General features: G+C 54.3%; 1 protein-coding gene across 7 annotated transcripts; it reads left to right on the top strand.

Annotated features, from left to right (window-relative positions):
- The first annotated feature begins 8,644 nt into the window (after window positions 1–8,644).
- Window positions 8,645–19,385, top strand: FGFR4 (fibroblast growth factor receptor 4). 7 transcript variants are annotated; one of them, XM_060008314.1, is made up of 19 exons: window positions 8,696–8,740; window positions 10,348–10,498; window positions 11,079–11,222; window positions 11,900–12,163; window positions 12,251–12,331; window positions 12,452–12,618; window positions 13,169–13,292; window positions 13,825–14,015; window positions 14,146–14,284; window positions 14,640–14,833; window positions 14,942–15,087; window positions 15,174–15,295; window positions 16,807–16,917; window positions 17,005–17,195; window positions 17,569–17,691; window positions 17,778–17,848; window positions 18,069–18,206; window positions 18,483–18,588; window positions 18,687–19,385. In XM_060008314.1, exons 3-19 carry the CDS (start codon window positions 11,132–11,134, stop codon window positions 18,831–18,833), a joined length of 2,406 nt encoding a protein of 801 aa, XP_059864297.1. In that variant the 5' UTR covers window positions 8,696–8,740; window positions 10,348–10,498; window positions 11,079–11,131; the 3' UTR covers window positions 18,834–19,385. The 7 variants fall into 7 exon arrangements, with proteins under 7 accessions (XP_059864296.1, XP_059864297.1, XP_059864298.1 ...); XM_060008315.1 differs by having other exon boundaries at window positions 8,712–8,740; window positions 10,345–10,498; XM_060008312.1 differs by having other exon boundaries at window positions 8,714–8,740; window positions 10,345–10,393.
- Window positions 19,386–21,490: the final 2,105 nt, after the last annotated feature.

Genomic DNA, 21,490 nt, shown 5'->3' with positions numbered 1-21,490 from the left:
AATAGGAATTAGGCTGTGGGTGACAGGGGAGAGGTGCCGGGGAGGGGTACGTGATGTTCCAGGCAGAGGGAACAGCATGTGCCAAGGCATTGAGGCAAGAAGATGCTTGTCACCTTGAAGGAGGGAGAGTGTGTCACCAGGTAAGGGGAGAGACTAGCAGGAGCCACGTCCCTGAGGATGTATCAAGATTTTCAGCAGAAAGCAGCAAAAATAAACTCTAGCTAGTTTAAGTTCAAGGAACTACCAAGAGCACTAAAGAACTGGGCTCAGGCTATATAGACAGCATCCTGCCCGTATCACATCACAGAACAGGTACAGAGAGGACAACGTTGTCCCCACCAGTACTAAGCACTGGACACTGCTGCCTGTGTCCCTAGTCCAGCTAGCTCAGACATGGGACAAGATTTCACTGCCCTGTTCCCAGGAGCTCAGTCTTGTCACCACAGCCCCCACCAGAGAACATTCCTCCTGGGGCTCCCAAGCCCCACTTGTGGGTATCACTGGCTCTCTGGAGTGGATGGCTCAAATTGGCAGAACGTGGGCCTTAGCTGGAAGAGAAACTGGGGGAATAGCTAGCATTTTCTGCTCCTGTTCTAAGAGGTGAACTCTGCCACAGAAAATGGAGGTATTGCCCAAACCTTAGAAAAAGGTTCAGATGACAAACACCAGAGTAAGATCTGATCTTATGGTGGTTCTAAAATATGTCCATGCTTTTTTTAAAATAGTCCTCTCTTCAGGAAGTCAAGTTTAATTTCCTCTCCCCCACCCCAAGTGGGCTATAATTAGTGACTAACTTCTGACAATTAGAATAACGTAGGAATGACGGAGTATGACTCTGAGAGTAAATCATAAAAGACATGCAGTCAGTCTTTCTTGGATCATCAGCTCTGAAGAAAAACAGCTGACATGTCCTGAGGACACTCAAGCAGCCCTGTGGAAAGGCTCACATGGAGAGAAGTGAAGGGCTCCTGCCAACAGTCAGCCAAATGTTTGTTATTTTAAGCCATTAAGTTTGGGGGTAATTTGTTATGCAGTCACAGATAATTAATACAGGTCTTCATTCTAAAAGTAATGGGAAACCATTGAAAGGTTTTAAACAAATTGGAGCAGTGACATGAATTTGCTGACATGTAAACAGATGAGTAGTATGGCCTAAGAGCCAACAGAGGATGGTGGAGACACAAAAGGGAGAGGAGAAATTTCTACTGAGGAGGATATTTATTAGGAACCTCTTATTTGTAAAGAGTTTTGAGGAAAAAGAAGTCAAATTAGGGACAAATTAGGGACTGGTGGCACAGTGGTTAAGAATCAGCTGCCAATGAAGGGGACGCGTGTTTGATCCCTGGTCCGGGAAGATCCTGCATGCAACAGAGCAACAAAGCCCATGCGCCCCAACTACTGAGTCCACGTGCCTCAACTACTGAAGCCCACATGCCTAGAGCCCATGCTCTGCAACAAGAGAAGCCACCACAATGAGAACCACGTGCACCACAACAAGGAGTAGCCCCTGCTTGCCACAACTAGAGAAAGCCTGTGTACAGTAACGAAGACCCAACGCAGCCAAAAATAAATAAATAAAAGTAAATAAAATTTTTTTAAAAGTCAAATTAACTTAAGAAAAAAGTATTTGGCTCACATAAATGAAATGCTCAAAGAGGTAATGGCTTCAGGCATGGCTGGATCCAGGCATACTTCATCTTTTGGCCCTCTTGTTTCCTCTGTTGGCTTCACTCACAGGCAGGCTTACTCAAACAGCTCTAGGCTTCCATATTCATACTTCAGTAACCTCTGAGAGTGTTAGTTTCCCATTAGTTCCAATAAAAGGCCCAGATTGGCTCTTACTGGCCCTGTTTGAGTCGCATGCATGCTCACCCCAACCCAGTCACAATAGGCTGGGATGGAATATTCTCATTGTCCAGGTCCAGGGGCACATGCCCATCACAGGAGCCAGGAAGAAGTGTTGGCTCTACCCAAACATCTCATGAATTCAGAGTAAGAGAGGGCCAGGACCTCAAAGAAAATTAAGAGGCTGTTTCCAAAGAGAAGAAAAGGGTTTAAATGTCCAGATCAGCATGGTCAGGAAATGTCTCAGAGAAGAAGGAATGCTTGAGAGGAGTTCAGAAAGCTGAATGGCAGGCATCTGGTGGGATAGCTGGAGGGAGGGAAGGAGGGACAAGAAGGACTCAGGAAGGACAATCCCAGCAACAAGAACAGCAAGTGCAAAGGCACCAAGGTGTGAAAAATCGGACCTGTCAAGAGGGCTTGCCTGGAGCTCAGTGCAGCTGGAAAACAGAGAGGGGAGATGGGACAGGAGAGAGCAGTAGACACCAGTTTTGAAGGGTCCTGAGTGCCAGGCTGAGGAGCTGGGGTTGCCAGTGGGTGTTGGGGAGAGAGTAGTTGAAGCTGAGGAGTGACTTGGTTAGGTCTGTGTTTTAAATAAGTCATTGTGGGGCTGATGAGGAAATTGGTGATACAGAGGCTATCATGTGCTTGCCCAATGCTCAGGCACTCCTTTTTAATAGACCCAGGTTTTGGGGGCTTCACTGGTGGTGCAGTGGTTAAGAATCGCCTGCCAATGCAGGGGACACAGGTTCGAGCCCTGGTCCGGGAAGATCGCACATGCCACGAAGTAACTAAGCCCATGCACCACAACTACTGAGCCCACGTGCCACAACTACTGAAGCCGGTGCACCTAGAGCCTGTGCTCCGCAACAAGAGAAGCCACCACAATGACAAGCCCGCATACCTCAACAAAGAGTAGCCCACACTCGCCGCAACTAGAGAAAGCCAGCGTGCAGCAATGAAGATCCAACGCAGCAAAAACTAAATAAAATAAAATTTTAAAAAAATATTTAAAAAATAAAATAGACCCAGGTTTTGTTAGGGGAGACAATGTGTCCACCAGAATGAATGTATGTACTTCCCAGCCTCCTTTGCAGCTAGGCATGGCCATGTGTCACTGTCTGGTCAAAGAGATAACATCAGAAGTTTCTTGGTGCAGATTCAACTCTTTGGGTCTTCTTCCTTCCTCCTGCCTGAACACAAATGTGATGGAAGGAGTTGAAGGTACCATTTTGCAACCATGAGGGAAAAGTCTAGAGAATTGAAGAGACCACAATCCTAATGACTTCAGAACCACCTTCACCCACCTCCAGACTTGGGGCTAAGTGGGGGATGAATAAACCCTCATTTTGTTTAAGCCCTTGTCATTTAGGTTTTCTATTATTTGTGTTGAAACAAAATCCTACACGGTCTAGGTAGTAATCAGGCAAGGTAGGAAAGGGTGAGGGTCCCTCTGGGACTTGTTTCCTAATTCCCTTCAGACCACCAACCCTCTAACCCTTCCTGCCCAGACTCTGCCACTTTCCAGCTATCCTGGCCTCCTCTTTTCTCCAAACAAATGTTCATTCCAAGACCTAGAGGGTGTACACCCAAGTCTATAAAGACCTGAGTCTGGCAAACCATGAAAACTCCCAGACATTCTGTGTCCTAATAAGCCAGGACACAGGCTCACAGTATCTGAGACCAGGAATGAGGGACCAGGGGTGCTGCTGAGATTCGGGGAAGTAGCAGGACTAGCCCAGAGAGAGCCTCAGATCCCTCGTAGCGCATTCCCCTCCATCGCACTTGGTCCAAGGGGGCCTTCCTGAGAGCACTCCCAGACTGCCAACATCAAGGGCAGGCTCCCTGCTTCCACCACCAAGGGCCTGGGCAGCCTGCAATTCCTGGCTTTGCTGTTGCCAGAGTAGAAATTGGATGTAGATTCTCCCACTGGGTGGGGAATGAGGAGATATGAGGGCTGGAGGAGAGTCACAGTCCCTCCCTTTTGGTCACAGGAGTGTATTTCCCATACCTTGGAGCGGGTCCTATCTAGGCCCATAGTTGCTAGTATTAGTATTGGCTACTCTTTCCTGAATACGGGCTGTGTGCATGACAGTTTAGACACATCGTTATCACACTGAGTCCTCACAGAAGAGCTGTTACTCCCATTTTACGGAAAATGAAACTGAGGCTTAATGTTAAGTGACTTATCCAAGGTCACAAAGGTTTCAGCATTCAAACCCTCATCTGTCTGGCTCTAACACCCAGCCTTTCACCACTCAGTTTCTCTCAGTGTCACCTCCATTTTGCAAGCCACGCCAGACCTCCCCAGAGCCTGTGGGAGAAACCAGAAGAGAAAAGGGTTGGAAAAAATGGCAAAGTAATAATAACTGTCAATTCTGAGTAGCAACTGTATGCTATTACCCTGTGTGCTTTTTCTATGTTTTAAAATGTCCTCAAAATAAAAATTGTTTTAAAAGAAAGAAATGAAGGAAAGAAGCAGAAAGCGCAGGACTGGGTCAGAGGCTGGGGCCAGGCCTGTGCTGGAGTGGGGCCTGGTCAGGGGCTCAGGGCAGCCCTTCTGCACAAGAGCCCCAGTGTTCACTGGGCCCGGCTGCCATCCAAGAACAACAAGGTCGGCACCAGGCAGTGTCTACCCCCTCCCCACGACTCTGCTCCCAGGCAGGTGGGGGGTAGGGCCTGGCCTCAGGAGTCCCTCCTGGCCCAGCCTTGCAATCCAAGATTCCAGAGCCTGCCAACCCCTGCCTTGTGCCTGGTACTTCATAAGTGCCCCATCAATACTTGGCCAAATGGGCAGAGGGAGCATCACCCAGACCTATCACCCACAAACACACTCACCTTCAGGTGAATCTCCACCTTTCTGGGCCACAGTTAAGGATGGGGGCAGAAAGTAGTCTGATGTGTTAGCACCAACCAGCCCAGCTCTGCGGAGAGTCACCCTGAGCTCTCCCTCCCCTTTTTGTTCCCAAAAGAGTAGGGTTCAAGTCTCACTTCCATTGTTCACTTGCTATGTGACTTAGGGCAAGTCATTCCATCTGCCTGAGCTTCTGTTTTCTCACCAGCAAAAGGGAGCTAAGGATTCCTACCCCCATTTGGCTTGAGGGAAGGATCAAAGATACAATGAATGGATAACACCTAGCCTAGCCTGTTTCCTGGCATACAGTGGGAACTCAGCCAAGGTGAGGACTTCTTCCTTACTTCCTGTTCTGGTGAAACCCATTCTCTTAATTCATTCATTTCCTCCAAAACCCCTGAGGAAAAAGAAGTAGGGGGACTTCCCTGGTGGCGCAGTGGTTAGGAATCCACCTGCCAATGCAGGGGACACGGTTCGAGCCTTGGTCCGGGAAGATCCCACATGCTGCAGAGCGAGTAAACCCGTGTGCCACAACTATTGAGCCTGCGCTCTAGAGCCCACAAGGCACAACTACTGAAGCCTGTGCACCTAGAGCCTGTGTTCCACAAGAAGTGAAGCCACCACAATGAGAAGCCCGTACACTGCAACAAAGAGTAGCCCCCACTTGTCACAACTAGAGAAAGCCTGTGCACAGCAACAAAGACCCAACACAGCCAAAAATAAATTAATTAATTTAAAAAAAGAGGAAGTAGGGGTGAGCCCAATTTTCTGGATAAAGAAACTGAGGCAGAGACAGTTAAAGACAGGATCACAGGACAGGATCACAGGATGGCAGGCTGCTGGGCCTCTGTTAGGAGTGTGGTGTGTGTGTGTGTGTGTGTGTGTGTGTGTGTGTGTGCTTGAAAGTCTTTGAGAGAGATTGCAAATGTAACTGGTGATAGATTGTTTGCAAGAGAGTGAGACCATGAAGGCAAGACAGGTTTGGATGTTTCTCCCAGACCCCCTCCGCATGTCTCCTTCTGTTCTCTGTTTACTTATCTATCTTTCCCCATTACAATGTCAGCCCCTTTATCCCGGAGACTTAGAACAGTGTATGCCGTATAATGAACCTTCAATAAACGTTTGGTAAATGAGTGAATGAATGAATGAACGACCTTGTGAGAGATGGTCAGACCCTGCAGAGGGTCAGAGTGAGAGGTTGTGTGTTTGGGAGGGGGGCTGGACAAATGTGTGCAGATGTGGGGGGTAGGGGCAGGATTGTCAGTCTGAAGGACTTGGGCATCTCAGGGGACAGAGATTGCACAACTTGGACTATGGAAGCCTTATTTTGTTTTTGGCTCAGGTAAACCTGGGAAGTGCCTGGAAGCTGAATGAAAGCTATGTGGCAGCTCACCCCACCCCACCAATAACCACATTCACTGAGGAGCCAGCAGAGGACCAGCGGTGGGGAGCTGAGTCTCTCCAGGAGTCCAGGAGGTCTGGTGAGGCCCTCTCTGGGCAGGAGGCTCCCACTTGCTGGGCATACCCAGTGCCAGGAGCCTCATCTTTCCAGGGTGCTCCAGTAAGGAAGGAGGGGAATCAGGACGTTTTTAAAAGATAACAAACTATTTTCTTGGAACTCTGCTCAGTATTCTGTAATAATCTAAATGGGAAAAAAATTTGAAAAAGAATCGATACATGTATATGTATAACTGAGTCACTTTGCTGTACACTTGAAACTAACACAACTTTGTTAATTAACTATGTTCCAATATAAAGTAAAAATAAATAAAATAAAATAAAAAATTGGGCTTCCCTGGTGGCGCAGTGGTTGAGAGTCTGCCTACCGATGCAGGGGACATGGGTTCATGCCCTAGTCCGGGAAGATCCCACATGCCGCGGAGCGGCTGGGCCCGTGAGCCATGGCCTCTGAGCCTGCGCGTCCAGAGTCTATGCTCCGCAACAGGAGAGGCCACAACAGTGAAAGGCCCGGGTACCGCAAAAAAATAAATAAATAAAATAAATAAATAAATAAATAAAATAAAAAATAGAAAGATAACCAACTATTTTCTGATTTATCTTTGGGAGGAGACCATTCTTTTGTTTGAGAAGGAAAAGGGAAAATATAACTTTAATGGGCCTTTTAGTTATGCAAAGGAAAAGCCTCTATCTTATTGAGAGTAAGGGCAGAGAGGGCTAGACTTCTCCGCATAACAAAGGAAAAGGAAGCTGCTTCCCCTAGGGCAGTGTCTCCACCAGCCAGAGCACTGACCAGGAGGCGTGCAAGAGACCCCAGTTGAAGGGTTTCCTTTCTCCTCCAGAAGCCTTCAGAGGAGCACGGGGCTTGGACTTAATGTGAGGGTTGGGTAGAGGTCAAGGGTCGGCTAACCTAGGACATGCTCAGCAGAGCTGTGGGTGCAGGTGAGACAGACCTGAGCCTAGAGGAGCGTGGTAGAGCTATTCCGGGTGCACCTATTGTGTACCAGGCACTTGAGATATAATGGTATGGCCTGCAGGCAGTTCCTGCCTTCTATTTACAGAATTAACTGTTTAGTTACAATTTTGGAACATGTGATGAGGAATTAACAAGTCCTAAATAATCACAGCTAACATTACAAAGCAAGTGCTGTATGTCAGGTAGTGTTCTAAAGGCTTACACATAAGAACATATCTACTTTATTTTTTCTTTTTATTGAGGTATAGTTGCTATACAATCGAATATATATATATATGCCACATCTTTTTTATCCATTCATCTGTTGATGGACGATGCTTAGGTTGCTTCCATATCTTGGCAATTGTAAATAATGCTGCTATGAACATTGGGGTGCATGTACCTTTTCAAATTAGTATTTTCATTTTTTTCCATATACACCCAGGAGTAGAATTGCTGGGTCATATGGTAGTTCTATTTTTAGTTTTTTGAGAAACCTCCATACTGTTTTCCACAGTGGCTGCACCAATTTACAGTCTCACCAACAGTGTGTGAGGGAAACATGTCTACTTTTTGCAACCACTTCTTGAGGATGATACTATCATTATACCTGTTTTACTGATGAGAAAACGAAGACACGGGGATGGAGTAACTTGACAAGGCCACGTGTGATGGTGCTGAGATTTGAGTCCTGCAATTAGTGATCTGAATCACTTCACTCTCTGCTTCTTTCCCCATGCTCACAGGAGAGAAGACGTGTAAGAGGAACTGGCAAGTTAAGAGGGCTTCTCTGGGGATGAGCTGAGACCTAAGAATGAGGTGGAACTATCCAGACCTAGAGCGGAAAGCTCATCCCAGGAAGTGGAACCACATGTGCAAGGCCCAGAGGTAGGGTGGGAGCAAGGAAGAAGTGAATGAAGGCTTCATCTGGAGGCGTGGGCGGGGCCAGGTCATGCTAAGAATCTCTATAGGAAACTATTGGGAAGTTTTAAAGAGATGGTTGTGGTCGGTACAGCCAGATTTGTATTTTAAATATCACTCTGAAGGTTGTGAGGAGAACGGATGGGGGTGGGGGCAGAGGGGGTGGTCTGTATGACGATTGCGCAGAAGACAGAGGAGCCAGGTTAAGCCAAGGTCTGTGGAGGTGGCAGCTCTGGACTGCTGGGTCTTGTTCCCTGGGAGGTGAAAAGCAGGGGATGGAGCGATGGACTAGAACTTGGAAGCCAGGCCTGGGTGGGGCAAAAGAGGCGGAGTCTGAAGGGGTGTGCCCAGCCGGGATTGGGCTGGCCTCCTAGGGTGCTCGGCTCATTTGGGTTTGAGGAGTGGCCTCCAGGTGAGCGAGACGCTGTGCCACCCGCTGTCAGGAGCTGGTCTAGGCCAGGCGGGACCAGAGATGGGCGGGGCGCTGGGCCTTTGCAGGCCAAGCAGCTGTCAGGATAGAGCTGGTCCAGGAGGGGCGGGGCCCGAAGTAGGTGAAACCCGAGGTGGGCGGGGCGTTGCACGCCGCTGTCGCGGGTGCTTTCCTGGCTCTCTGGCCGGGGGCTGAGCAGCTCCAGAGCGGAGTCTTCGGTCTCCCTGGGCGCGGGGGTAGGGGCTGGCGGGAGCTGGGACCGGGGCCACGGAGGACCCAGGTGAGTCGGAACCTTGTGCCGGGAGCGGGGCCATCTAGAGGTTCGAGGTGAGCTGGGACCCTGTGCAGGCCCAGGCCGCGCTCCCAGCCGCCAGGAGGCGAGCGGCGGCGGGGCTCCGGGAGCTGACCCCTCCCAGCACTGGGAACCTGGGCGTCCGCTCGGCGAGGGGGTGAAGGGGACGGTAAATCAGTAACCCGCAGCGCACACAAGGGCCTTTTGTCCCGCTCCGTCCAAAGAGCACCCTGGCCGCGGAGCTGGTTACTCATTGCCCACCGGGGCGGGGGCGGGCCAGCTGTCCCTGCAGCTCCCTTCAGGACCCGCTGACAGGCACTTCCCCTCAAGGTGGCCGGGTAGGGGTAGAGGAGGAACAGCGCGCTGGTCCCTCTGCTGCTGGACCGTGTGCGCGCCCCGAATAGAGATGAGCAAGTTGAGGCTCCGAGAGGTGCAGTCATTTGCCCAGGCTCCCCAAGCGCTTGAGTGCGAGAGGCTGGAGAACACAGGACTCCTTGATGCCAGAGTCAGGCCCTTCGACCCCACGTGCAGGGCAGTCAGTCGGTCAGCTGCGGGCAGGTGACCCGACTAAGGTTCTGAGGTCAGGGTAGCCTGGGGGTGGGAATAAAATCCCTGGGCCTCTCACTCCACTCCCAACCCAGAGAACTGCCCTCCCTGCAGAGCAGAGCAGAGTGAGGGGATTTCACAGAGACGGGGCAATGGAAACCGGGGGTGGGCACAGAGACAGTGGCATCTGAACCGGCTGGAGAAGTGGGGACAGAGAGGTATGGGCAAGAGAGAAGACATGCCCGGTTTGGAAAGCCAATGACTTCCCAGTGCTGAAGAAGCTGACTGTGCAGCCAATGAGATTGACAAAGGCAGGGAGGGAGGCCTTGGATGCTGGATAAACAGTGTGGACTGGATCCTGCTGCACACAGGCAGCCATTAAGGGCTTGTAAGCTGGTGGGTGTTGGGGGGTGGGGGGCGGAACATGGCAGACTTGTAATTTTTAAAACACTGCTGGAGAACCCAGGGAGACGTTTGCAAAGGCCCAAGCTAGAGATGACCATAGCGTGCTCTGGGTTCAGGCAGGGAAGGTGAGATGGACTAGAGGGGGATTGGACAGGTTGTGCTCCAGCTGTAGGGGCAACCCAGGGAAGAAGCAGTTCAAAGGGGGAGATAATGGCTTTGGCCAGGACAGGCTAAGTGTCCCCTGCCTCAGAACCAGAGCTGGACAGGGGGGCAGTGGCTGAGGAGAGAGTGTGCAGTGGAATTCCCGGGCAAGGTGGATCCAGAGACACCAGTGCCACCTGACTGTTACCCAGCCCCAGGTGACAGCCAGTAAGCCCCTGGGACTACACTAGTCACCCTCTTCCCCTGCCAGCTGAGGCTCAGTTTTGAGTGTTCCTTTCAGAGGATGGAGACATCGTTGGTGGCATTTGGAGGAGGGTAACTAGATGGGGTGGGAGTGTACATCACACCTGACAGGAACAGCACCCGCAGCGGAGGTGACTGGCCGAGAGCTGAACAAGGGTGACAGTCATGGGGACGGGGAAGGGGAAGAAAACATTCTGTGTGCCCAGCCCTACATACATTCTCTTTTCTCCTCAAAGCAGTCCTGTGAGGACAGCAGCCCAGAGAAGGACAGGGACTTGCAAGTTGGTAAGAGTCAGGATTTGAAGTTGACTCTGTCAGACACTGGAGTCTACATTCTTTACAAGAGCTTGTGTGCCTCTGACGGAGCTGTGGGGACACAAAAAAACAGAGGTAACCCCAGAATGCAATTCTGGTTCAGAATGAGGAAGAGCTTTTGCTTGCCGTAGAATGTACTGCCTTGTTAGTAGTGAGCACCCTGCCACTGCAGGTATCCAAAGCTGGTCATGGAAATGTCAGCAATGCTGTAAGGAGTGGGGGTCAGATCAGATAACATCCAGATGCTGAAGTTTGGCCTTGTATTATATTTCAGATTTTTTTCAGTAATAAATTCATTTATTCAGCAAAAAATAAATTATGTGTGCTGAGAGAGAGCAGAATACGTGTCTCCATTCTCTGCTTCCTTCCAAGGAAAGAATCCCAAGCCTTCCCTTTTTGTGAACTTGTGCCGGAGTCTCAGCAGGACCCAAGGAGAGCAGGAAGCCCAGCCCCAGCTCCGCACCACACAACCTACTGTGGGGAGGCCTTGGGCTCTGACAACAGCAGAGCTGGTTCTAGTCTCTGCCCTGACGCTGCCTAGCAGGGGCTTGAACAAGTCAGCATTTCTTGTCTCAGTTTCCTCATCTGCAAGATAGCGGCGTAGCGCCAACAAAGGTGCACGTCTAGCAGGAGTTCTTCGCCCTTTCTGTTTCAGGAAGGCAGTCAGTGGGAGGCCCAGCCTGGGTCCCTGCGAGCAGCAAGAAGGAGATGCGGCTGCTGTTGGCCCTGTTGGGGATCCTGCTGGGGGCACCTGGGGCTCCAGCTTTGTCCCTTGAGGCCTCTGAGGAAGCAGAGCTGGGTATGGCCTCTAAGATGGGAGAGGGTGGCAGGGGTTGGGAAGAGTGGGCATCAGGAGGGGGCTGCTGGCTGAGCAAGGCTGGAGAGGATCCTGGCCCAGGCTCTGAGGAAGTGGCAGCAGGGCAGGACCAACCACTGAGACTCAGTGTCTGGCTCCCAGCAAGCATCCACCTATCTCTGTGTCCACAAGAGAGACTGGACTTGCAGGGTGCAGGGCCCTGAGGTGGGCCGCAGAGCTGGTGGTGAGCCCCTTGGCTGTGTGTGTGTGTGTGTGTGTGTGTGTGTGTGTGTGTGTGTGTGTTCTGTGCACTGGGTGTGTGGCTTGGGAGGCCCAGCCAGCATGTGTGGTGTATGCACTGTGAGTGTGATATGCCCCAGAGGTGTAGGCGTGTGCCCTACATGTGGCACCTGTAGCATGTGCCTGTGTGTGTATGTGTTTCTTGGGACAGTGGCATGTCCTGTCCAGCATGTGTGCCATGCACCATGTGTGTGATATGCACCAGAGGCATGGCATTTGCCCTGCACATACCGTCTGTGGTTGTGCATGTGGTTGTGTGTATGTGCAAGAGCAACAGTGTCCAGCATGTGTCGAGGGGTTGCTCCTGCCATGAGTGTGCAGCATGTTCTCTGTATGCAGGGGGCTGACTCAGCTCACTGACCTCTGCCCTCGGCCCACAGAGCCCTGCCTGGCCCCCAGCCCAGAGCAGCAAGAGCAGGAGCTGACTGTGGCGCTTGGGCAGCCTGTGCGGTTATGCTGTGGGTGGGCTGAGCGCAGTGGCCACTGGTACAAGGAGGGCAGTCGCCTGGCACCTGCTGGCCGGGTACGAGGCTGGAGAGGCCGCTTGGAGATCGCCAGCTTCCTACCCGAAGACGCTGGCCGATACCTCTGCCTGACACGAGGCTCCATGCTTGTCTTGCACAATGTCACCTTGGTTGTGGATGGTAAGGGGGTCTGGCAGTGGCTAAGGGGTCCCTGGGGAGAGAAACTCTGTCCTGGGCCTCAAATGCCTCCCTCTGTCCCTGACATAGACTCTATGACATCCAGCAATGGTGATGAGGACCCCAAGACCCACAGAGGCCCCTCGAATGAGCACATTTACCCCCAGCAAGGTCAGTGTGACTCCTCAAGGACTCATTCCCCTGTCTTCCAGCTGGTCACTGAGAAGAGATCTGTGTGTAAACAGGTGGTCCTCCTGAGGGCACTGAGTTCTCCCTTCCCCTCCCCGCCAGCACCCTACTGGACACACCCCCAGCGCATGGAGAAGAAACTGCATGCAGTGCCTGCCGGGAACACCATCAAGTTCCGCTGTCCAGCTGCAGGCAACCCCATGCCCACCATCCGCTGGCTCAAGGATGGACAGGACTTCCATGGGGAGCATCGCATTGGAGGCATTCGGGTGAGTCTCCGGGTTCCCCCACCGGTCCCCTCAAGTCAAACCCACAGTTCTTTCTCTACTGAGAAAGGCAGCTGCAGGGCCCCAGAAGGAGCACTAGACTGTGGACTTGGACAGCTCTGGTTCAAGTTCCCACTCTGCCACTCTCTGGCAAGTGACTTAACCTCTCGACCTTAGCAACTCCATGTGTAAAGTGGGAAGGATCACTGACCAGCAGGTATTAATATGTTTTAGCAGTTCATTCTCATAAGACCCTACAGGGTCAGTTCCAGGCTGTAGTCTCAGAGGAAGCTGAGACTCAGAGAGGGCAAAAACTGGTTCAAGGGGGCACAGCTCAGAAGAAGTAGAGCTAAAACTCAAGGACTCGAACTCACGGCTCAGATACTTCTTGGGGCCTTCTCCTTTGTTCCAAGGTCCCTAGCCTTGGCGTGGCCTCCCCAGGGCCTAGAGAGCTTGAGAAGACCCCCGCGGGCAGAATATAGCCTCCTCATGTTCTGGTCCCCTGGATGGGCATGGTTCGGTGGCCCCTCATGGACACTTCTCCTGCTCCCAGCTGCGCCACCAGCACTGGAGCCTGGTGATGGAAAGCGTGGTGCCCTCGGACCGTGGCACATACACCTGCCTTGTGGAGAACTCTTTGGGCAGCATCCGCTACAGCTATCTGCTGGACGTGCTGGGTGAGCGGGCGGGCGGGCGGGCGGGCAAGGCGGTGTCAGGGTGGGAGCCCTGACCCTGCCCTCAGGTGGGACCCAGTCTGGCAGGCAAGATGGACTTTTAGATGACTCACTCAAGCTACTCAAATTATCCAGGTGGGTCCAAGAGAAGCACAGGGGATAATGTGGGCTTGGAGGAGCAGGGTTGGGCTGAGGAGAAACATGGGAAAGACATCCAGGCAGAGGGCACAGGCTGAGTAAAGGCCCTAGGCATAAAGAACACAATGCATTTGTGGGGACGTGTATGCCTAGAGTGTGGCATTTAAGCAGAGAGCCAGGCCTGGAGGGTTTTTGAGTGCTAGGCTGAGAAGTTGTCCTTGACCCCAAAGGCAATGGGGAGCCATGGAAGGTTTAAACAGTGTAAGAAGGGGATGAACGAGGTCTGAGCTGAGTATCAGGAAGGTCCCTCCCTTGAGCTGGGGGGGAGGCTGGAGGCAGGTGACCAGGGTGCTTCTGTGGGTGCCTGGTCAGGGCTGACGGCCCGGCCCCGCCCCAGAGCGGTCCCCGCACCGGCCCATCCTGCAGGCGGGGCTCCCAGCCAACACCACAGCTGTAGTGGGCAGCGACGTGGAGCTGCTCTGCAAGGTGTACAGCGACGCCCAGCCCCACATCCAGTGGCTGAAGCACATTGTCATCAACGGCAGCAGCTTCGGTGCCGATGGCTTCCCCTATGTGCAAGTCTTAAAGGTCCAGTCCCTGCCAGCACCTGACTCTACCATTCTCCCACGGGTGGTAGGGAGTGGTCCCCAGCTCCCTTCCTGGCCGCAGTGTGGCCCCAGGCCCTTCTGTGACCCCTGAATGTGTCCCCCTTCCCCAGACAGCAGACATCAATAGCTCGGAGGTGGAGGTCCTATACCTTCGGAATGTGTCTGCTGAGGATGCAGGCGAGTACACCTGCCTGGCGGGCAATTCCATCGGCCTTTCCTACCAGTCAGCCTGGCTCACGGTACTGACAGGTGAGCTCCTGAGGGGGCCAGGAGAGGCTGCGGGATTCTGCTGTGGTTCCACAGTGGGCTGTGACCTGTTGGGTAGATAGTCTTCCTTGGCCTGTGGGGTCTGGATTTGGGATGTGGTGTGTGGATTTGTGTGTTTGATTCTGCTTGTAGCAGTCCCTCTATGCGTGTCCACATGTGACTGTCCGTGTGACTCTCTGGGGTGTTGGTATGAGGGATGGGGTGTAAATGCAGTTTCCTTGGTGTGTGTCCCTATGTATGTTGGGAGCTATGAGGGCCTCAGTTAGAGGGAATGGGGCCAGCCATCTGATCACTGACTGGTCAGTTTCTGTCTGTCTGTATGTCTCCCTGTGGGCAGAGGAGGATCTCATGTGGTCGGCAACAGCGCCTGAGGCCAGGTACACGGACATCATCCTGTACACATCAGGCTCTCTGGCTTTGATGGTGCTCCTGCTTCTGGCCGGGCTGTATCGCAGGCAGGTGCTCCTCGGCCGGCACCCCCGGCAGCCTGCCACTGTGCAGAAATTGTCCCGCTTCCCTCTGGCCCGACAGGTACCACCCATGCTGTCCCCCACCTCTGTGTCCCCGTCGTGAGGCTCTGGGCCTGCTTTCCTGCCTCAGCTGGGCTTCAGCAGACAGACCAAGTCTCTCACTTTGCAGTTCTCCCTGGAGTCAGGCTCCTCAGCCAAGTCAAGCTCGTCCCTGGTGCGGGGTGTCCGTCTCTCCTCCAGCGGCCCCCCCTTGCTTGCGGGCCTCGTGAATCTAGACCTACCTCTCGACCCACTGTGGGAGTTCCCCCGGGACAGGTATGCGGTGCTGAGTGACGGTGGGGATCAGACTCTGGGCAGGAATGATGCCCTGACGGCTGAGACCTCATCTCTCTCATCTCCAGACTGGTCCTGGGAAAGCCCCTGGGCGAGGGCTGCTTCGGGCAGGTGGTGTGTGCAGAGGCCTTTGGTATGGACCCCATCCGGCCTGACCAAGCCAGCACTGTGGCCGTCAAGATGCTTAAGGGTGAGTGTGGCAGCCTGGGGGAGATCCAGTGGCCTTGGGAGTAACAGACGGGGCTCTCAGTGCTAGCGGGTGCGCACTGAGGGCCAAGAGAGGCCACCCAATCCCACCCGAGGGCCTGGGGCCCAACTCTGCTACTGACCCTGGCAAGTCATTTCTGAGCTTCAGTTTCCTTACGTGTCACGTGGAGTAAATAATAGTCCCTGCCTCCCAGCCCAAGCTTTGTGGGAAGTGCCTGGTGCCTAAAGTCTTAACCACTGGGATGATGATGACTACAAGGGTTTAGGGTGATGGGTTTGATACCCCGTGTCAGCCTTGGCCTCAAATAACCTTGTCAGCCTTGAAGGCCTCCACCTCATTCCCCCACGATTCCCCCACAAATTGCACCCTCAGCCTCCCCCGGGCCCTTTTGCCCTGTGTTCACCACTGTCTCAGAGAACAGCCCAGGCAGCAATCCCAAGGGGCTCAGAGCATACCTGGGACCCACCATCGGGGCCTCTTGCTGCTGTTCCCCAGCCCCCTCTTCAAGAGCAGCCCAAACCGCTGTTCTGCTCCCCCCGGCCCCTCCTCTCTGCACAGCTGGGGCCACCTGGCACTTTCTGGGAGGCAGGGATTGAGAAATGTGCATTGTGAGGTCTGGTGGGGAGGGTATGTCATTGGCCCAGGGCCACAGGTCAGCCCCAGGGGCTCAGCCCCTGGTCCTTAGCCTTCTCAAAAGAAGCTGGAGCAGTGTCTTCCTGGCCTCCCCGTCTGCACCCCACTGGCAGCTCCCTGAATTCCCAGGCCAGATGGACGCCAGGCCTTGGTCAGACAGACCTCAGGTCTCCAGCCCACTTCCCGCCCCCAGGAATTCTCACCCCATTCAGGGAGTAACACCAAGCCCTCCAGACAGAGCTTCCTTCCTGTTCAGAGCTCTTCCCTCTCTCTCCTGTTTCCTGGTCCCACTCACTGGCAGGCCTACCACTTTTTTTTTTTTAATTAATTAATTTATTTATTTATTTTTGGCTGTGTTGGGTCTTCGTTTCTGTGCGAGGCCTCTCTCCAGTTGCAGCAAGAGGGGGCCACTGTTCATCGCAGTGCATGGGCCTCTCACTGTCGCGGCCTCTCCCGTTGCGGAGCACAGGCTCCAGACGCGCAGGCTCAGTAGTTGTGGCTCACGGGCTTAGTTGCTTCGCGGCATGTGGGATCTTCCCAGACCAGAGCTCAAACCTGTGTCCCCTGCGTTGGCAGGCAGATTCCCAACCACTGCGCCACCAGGGAAGCCCAGGCCTACCACTTTTAGATCCTTGATCTTGTTGCATCCTTGCAACTGCTATGAGAGTAGGGCACGATCCATTGTCCCGTTTCATACAAGATAATCCTGAGGTTCAGAGAGGTTAAGAGATTGTTTCAAGGCCACACAGCCTAGCAGGAATTCAGGCCCAGACCTTCCTGACTCATGAGTCCAGGGCTCCGTGTCCTGTCCCCAACCCAAAGTCTCGCTTATGTAGTCACCCTGGCTGTCATCCTTACAGACAATGCCTCCGACAAGGATTTGGCAGACCTGGTCTCTGAGATGGAGGTGATGAAGCTGATTGGCCGACACAAGAACATTATCAACCTGCTGGGTGTCTGCACCCAGGAAGGTGGGGTGGGGCAGGGCTAGGGACGGGGACGGTTGGGATGCAGAGCCACAGCCTCAGTAGCTTCCCTGTCCCCCCTCGCCTCTGTAGGGCCCCTGTACGTGATTGTGGAGTGTGCCGCCAAGGGAAACCTGCGGGAGTTCCTGCGGGCCCGCCGCCCCCCAGGCCCTGACCTCAGCCCTGACGGGCCTCGGAGCAGCGAGGGGCCACTCTCCTTCCCTGCCCTGGTCTCCTGCGCCTACCAGGTGGCCCGGGGCATGCAGTACCTGGAGTCGCGGAAGGTACCAGCAGCGGGCAGCACTCTGGACCACTCCAACTGCCCCATCCCCACACTTTCATGCCCTGCATTAAATGCCCCAACTTCTCCCTCCCCTTTTTCATTAGCCTGTGTCCCTCAGTCCTTCTGTACGCAGTTGAAACTGCATATCCCCATTCCTTCCTCACATACTCCCTACCACACAGGTAGGAAGAGGCAGTGCAGGAGAGAGGGTGTGGGCCCTGAAGTTAGTTGGCTTAGGTTTCCTCTCTGTGACTCTTGACTTCCTCTTCTGTAAAACGGGTGGATGATCCCTACCCCGAGGGTTACTGTGAGGTCCTGTGTGCCCAGCTTCCTGCTCTGTCCTCATAAACCCAAGACCCCTGCCCTGCCCCCAGTGCATCCACCGGGATCTGGCTGCCCGCAACGTGCTGGTGACCGAGGACAATGTGATGAAGATCGCTGACTTTGGGCTGGCCCGCGGCATCCACCACATTGACTACTACAAGAAAACTAGCAACGTAAGGGAGGCAGGGCAGAACTCAGTAGGGGCGGGGCACCGGGACCTGTGGGACTTAGCAGCAATGTGCCCTCTTCTCCCCTCCAGGGCCGCCTGCCTGTCAAGTGGATGGCACCTGAGGCCTTGTTTGACAGAGTCTACACACACCAGAGTGACGTGTGGGTCCTAGAAGCTGGGGCCCGGGGTGTCTGCAGGCGATCACAGAAAGGGCAAAGCTCTTGCCCAGGGTCGCACAGCCCTGGGACCTGAATGGGACTAGACTCTAAAAGAAACCCTAATCCTGACCCCCATGGTGGATCATAGCTGTGGGGTCCCCCGTCCTAGTCCCAGGGGTAGGGAGTGAAGCTGTGCCCTGCTGAGCCTGGGTTCTGCCTCCAGGTGGTCATTTGGGATCCTGCTGTGGGAGATCTTTACCCTCGGGGGCTCCCCATACCCCGGCATCCCAGTGGAGGAGCTGTTCTCGCTGCTACGAGAGGGGCATCGGATGGACCGGCCCCCACACTGCCCCCCAGAGCTGTGAGGCCTCACCCCACTCTCCCCCACTTTCCAGTCCTTACCCTCTGCCCTGACCTTGACCTCAGGGCCTGGCCATAGAGAGTGGTTAGCACTAACACTGTCTCCACCTCCTCCTCAGCCCAGCAGGGAGGTCCTGGCCTGGTACCCTTCCACTGAATGGCCTCACTTACCCCACATCAAACCCTACCCCTTCCTCACACCCCCCACCCAGGGCCATGAGGTCCCCGCTCACCCAGGCCTGAGGCTCCTTCTGACCCTCCCCCACACTTCTCCCAGGTACGGGCTGATGCGTGAGTGCTGGCACGCAGCACCCTCTCAGAGGCCCACTTTCAAGCAGCTGGTAGAGGCACTGGACAAAGTCCTGCTGGCCGTCTCTGAGGAGGTACTGTGCCCCTATTGTCCCATGACCCCCCTGTGCCCACTGCCCTCTGGGCCTTGTCCCACCTGACCACCAGGGCTGACCAGCACTGTTCCCCATAGTACCTCGACCTCCGCCTAACCTTTGGACCCTACTCCCCTGCTGGCGGGGACGCCAGCAGCACCTGCTCCTCCAGCGACTCTGTCTTCAGCCACGACCCCCTGCCCCTGGGGCCCAGCCCCTTCTCCTTCCCTGGGGTGCAGACATGAGAGCGGCACAAAGTTGTATGGGCAGGCCGGCCATCAGCCTTGGGCCTCCTGGCTGAGCTGCAAGCTGGTGGTGCTTGACCTTGGCACCCCCAGGCCCTGACCTAAAGGTACTGTCCCAGATCTCTGGTTCTGCTTTGGGGAGGTCTGTCTTTGGTCCTGGGGTCCCCAGTTGAGACTCCTGCTCTGGCCTCTGGGTCTCAAGCCAGAGTTCAACCCCAGTCTCAAGGCCTTGCCCTTGCCTTGGAGTCATGGCCCCAGTGTTCTAATGGCTTGTTAAGGTTCTGCTTGGCCTCCTGGGCCTGGGCACTCGGTCCTTGTTCCAGGGCTTTGGTTGGTCCTGGCTGTAGGGCTGTCCTAAATCTCCCCACTTCCCTACACCAAGAAAGGTCTTGGGCCTCTGAACCCCATGTCCCCAGGCCTCCCCTGCCTCCCCTCTGCTGCTTATCCCAGCATCTCGGCGGAAGGAGCACTGGCCCCTTTGCTAGCTGAGAGGCTGGAAGCCTGCCAAAACACAGAAGCAAATGGCCTTTTATAAATTATTTTTTTTTGCAATAAACCACTGTGTGCCTGCCTGGTGTCTTCCCTGCAGCGGGTGGAGGGGGAACAGGGTGGAGAGATCCCCGAGCTGGGAGTTTTGCCTGGGTGACACAGACTGAGAGCTCCATGCCCAGCCCTGGGTTTACATCCACCTCCAGCTGCGTCAGGGTGGACCCAGGAGCCTGTGTGAACCTCTGTCTTAGTCTGTCTGTCTTACCAGCACCATCTTGTATATGTGAGAGTGTGAACGAGTGCTAACGGGCAGCAGAGTCCACACGGCACCATCCACTTGGCAGGACTCCTGTACCCTCTGCATATGCGTATGTGTGTGCGTACCCTGGGACTGTCCCCAAGGGAGCTGGCAGCACCCCTCCCCCATCTGCTCAGCATTAACCAAGCTGACCGTTAACACAGCGTGAAAGCCTGAAACACAGCTTCGAGGCTGCTGCCCGCTCCCACGCTCTGCGGCTCAGGCTGGGGGCTTGTGGGGGCTGTGCCCGCCCCGCCCCACCCTGGCCAGTCTCCCAGGCAACAGCTGGTTGCCGCCTGGCTGGGCTGCAGCTGTCTCTGCCTGCCTGGTCCTTGCCTGGGGAGGCCATCATGGCCCTGTTCTCAAACACCCTCTGGGGGGTGGAGGGATCAGCTTCCCAGGGCTCTGAGCCTGGAACCTTCTCCAGCCCCATCCCAGTGGTTACTGCTGCTCTTCGGCCCCTGAATCACAAGGAAGAGGTACCAGACCCAGTGCCTGGTGTTCTCTTCTGCCCTGCCCTGCTGGAACAGGGGTGCCCATCCAGGACACATCATTTGTGGAAGCTGCCTGGATTGCACCCATGGCCTGTCAGCGGGTGGTGGCTGAAAGTACATACAGGGTCAGAAGGGACTGGATATAAGGATTTGGGACTGGGGCCATCCTGGAAGACTGAGCAGCAGCTCATGGCCATGCTTCTCTTCCTACTCCAGGTCTCCTGACACACCCATTGTGCCCTCTTTGCTTCACCGTGTCCCAAATTGAACTACTCATTTTCCCCCCAAAACTGTACCTCCTCCAGGACGCTCCATCTCAGAGGAAGCACCAGGCCTAAACCCAGGGAGTCATCCCTGACCACTTCCTTTCCTTTAAGAGCCCTGTTCCCTAATGGATGGAGAGAACACTGGACTTGGAGCCAGGAAGTTCAAAGCCTGCCACTTCCAGTGTCCCAAGGCCAGTGCTCTCACTTCTTTGATTGTCACTTTCTTTGCCTATATGAATGGGGTGCTCCTGCCTTGCCTACCTCCCAGGGCTTAGGGTTTAGGATGAAATAGGTCTTGGATGAGCACATGTTTAGGGAAGGACGCCCTGAAGAGTTCACATGGGTCATGCCAAGTGTTTCGCTAAGAACAGGTGCTTGGGGCTTCCCTGGTGATGCAGTGGTTAAGAATCCGCCTGCCAATGCAGGGGACACGGGTCTGAGCCCTGGCCCGGGAAGATCCCACATGCCGCGGAGCAGCTAAGCCCATGCGCCACAACTACTGAAGCCCGTGTGCCTAAAGCCCATGCTCTGCAACAAGAGAAGCCACCGCAATGAGAAGCCCGTGCACTGCAACGGAGACCCAACACAGCCAAAAATAATTTAATTAATTAATTAATTAATTAATTTAAAAAAACCAAACAGGTGCTTGGCCTTTGCGGCGGCCCTGAATGTCCCCCTCCCCGCCCAAGGTCTCCTCCATCCCCTTCCCTCCCATTCCCTTGCGGGTGGCTCTACAGGCAGCTTCCAAAAGCAGCTCTTGGCTTATGCTCCCCCTGCACTCAAGAACCCCCTCTGGCTCCCTGGAGTCCCCCAAACTTTCTGACTGAGCCCCAGTCCCCACTGGGGTCACTGGCCAGTGACTGTGTTCTTCACCAGCCTAGCCCATCACAGGAGAGGCAGATCCCTCACAGCCTGCCTGGGGAGGAAAAGGGTTGGGAGGCTAGAACAGTGTGTAAGGACAAGAGGGTGACAAATGAGAACCCCCACTTTCCACTTTCCCACTGTGAGCCCACTGCTGTGCCAGGCTCAGCCACCCACCACTCTCCCTCACCACAGCCTCGCCAGATAAAGATTTGTATCCCCAATTTAATGGTAGAGAAACAGGATGTG

Source organism: Delphinus delphis, chromosome 3 (genome assembly GCF_949987515.2).
Source record: "Delphinus delphis chromosome 3, mDelDel1.2, whole genome shotgun sequence".
Taxonomy (NCBI): domain Eukaryota; kingdom Metazoa; phylum Chordata; class Mammalia; order Artiodactyla; family Delphinidae; genus Delphinus; species Delphinus delphis.
This window is presented reverse-complemented; position numbering and strand designations above follow the sequence as displayed.

Bases quoted from the DNA above. Each gene is read 5' to 3' on its own strand.
- FGFR4 (XM_060008309.1), top strand. From the start codon at position 10,189: ATGGGGTGGGAGTGTACATCACACCTGACAGGAACAGCACCCGCAGCG. The intron at 12,332-12,451 runs GTCAGTGTGACT...CCTCCCCGCCAG, and splicing joins GCACATTTACCCCCAGCAAG to CACCCTACTGGACACACCCC. The intron at 15,088-15,173 runs GTATGCGGTGCT...TCTCATCTCCAG, and splicing joins TGGGAGTTCCCCCGGGACAG to ACTGGTCCTGGGAAAGCCCC.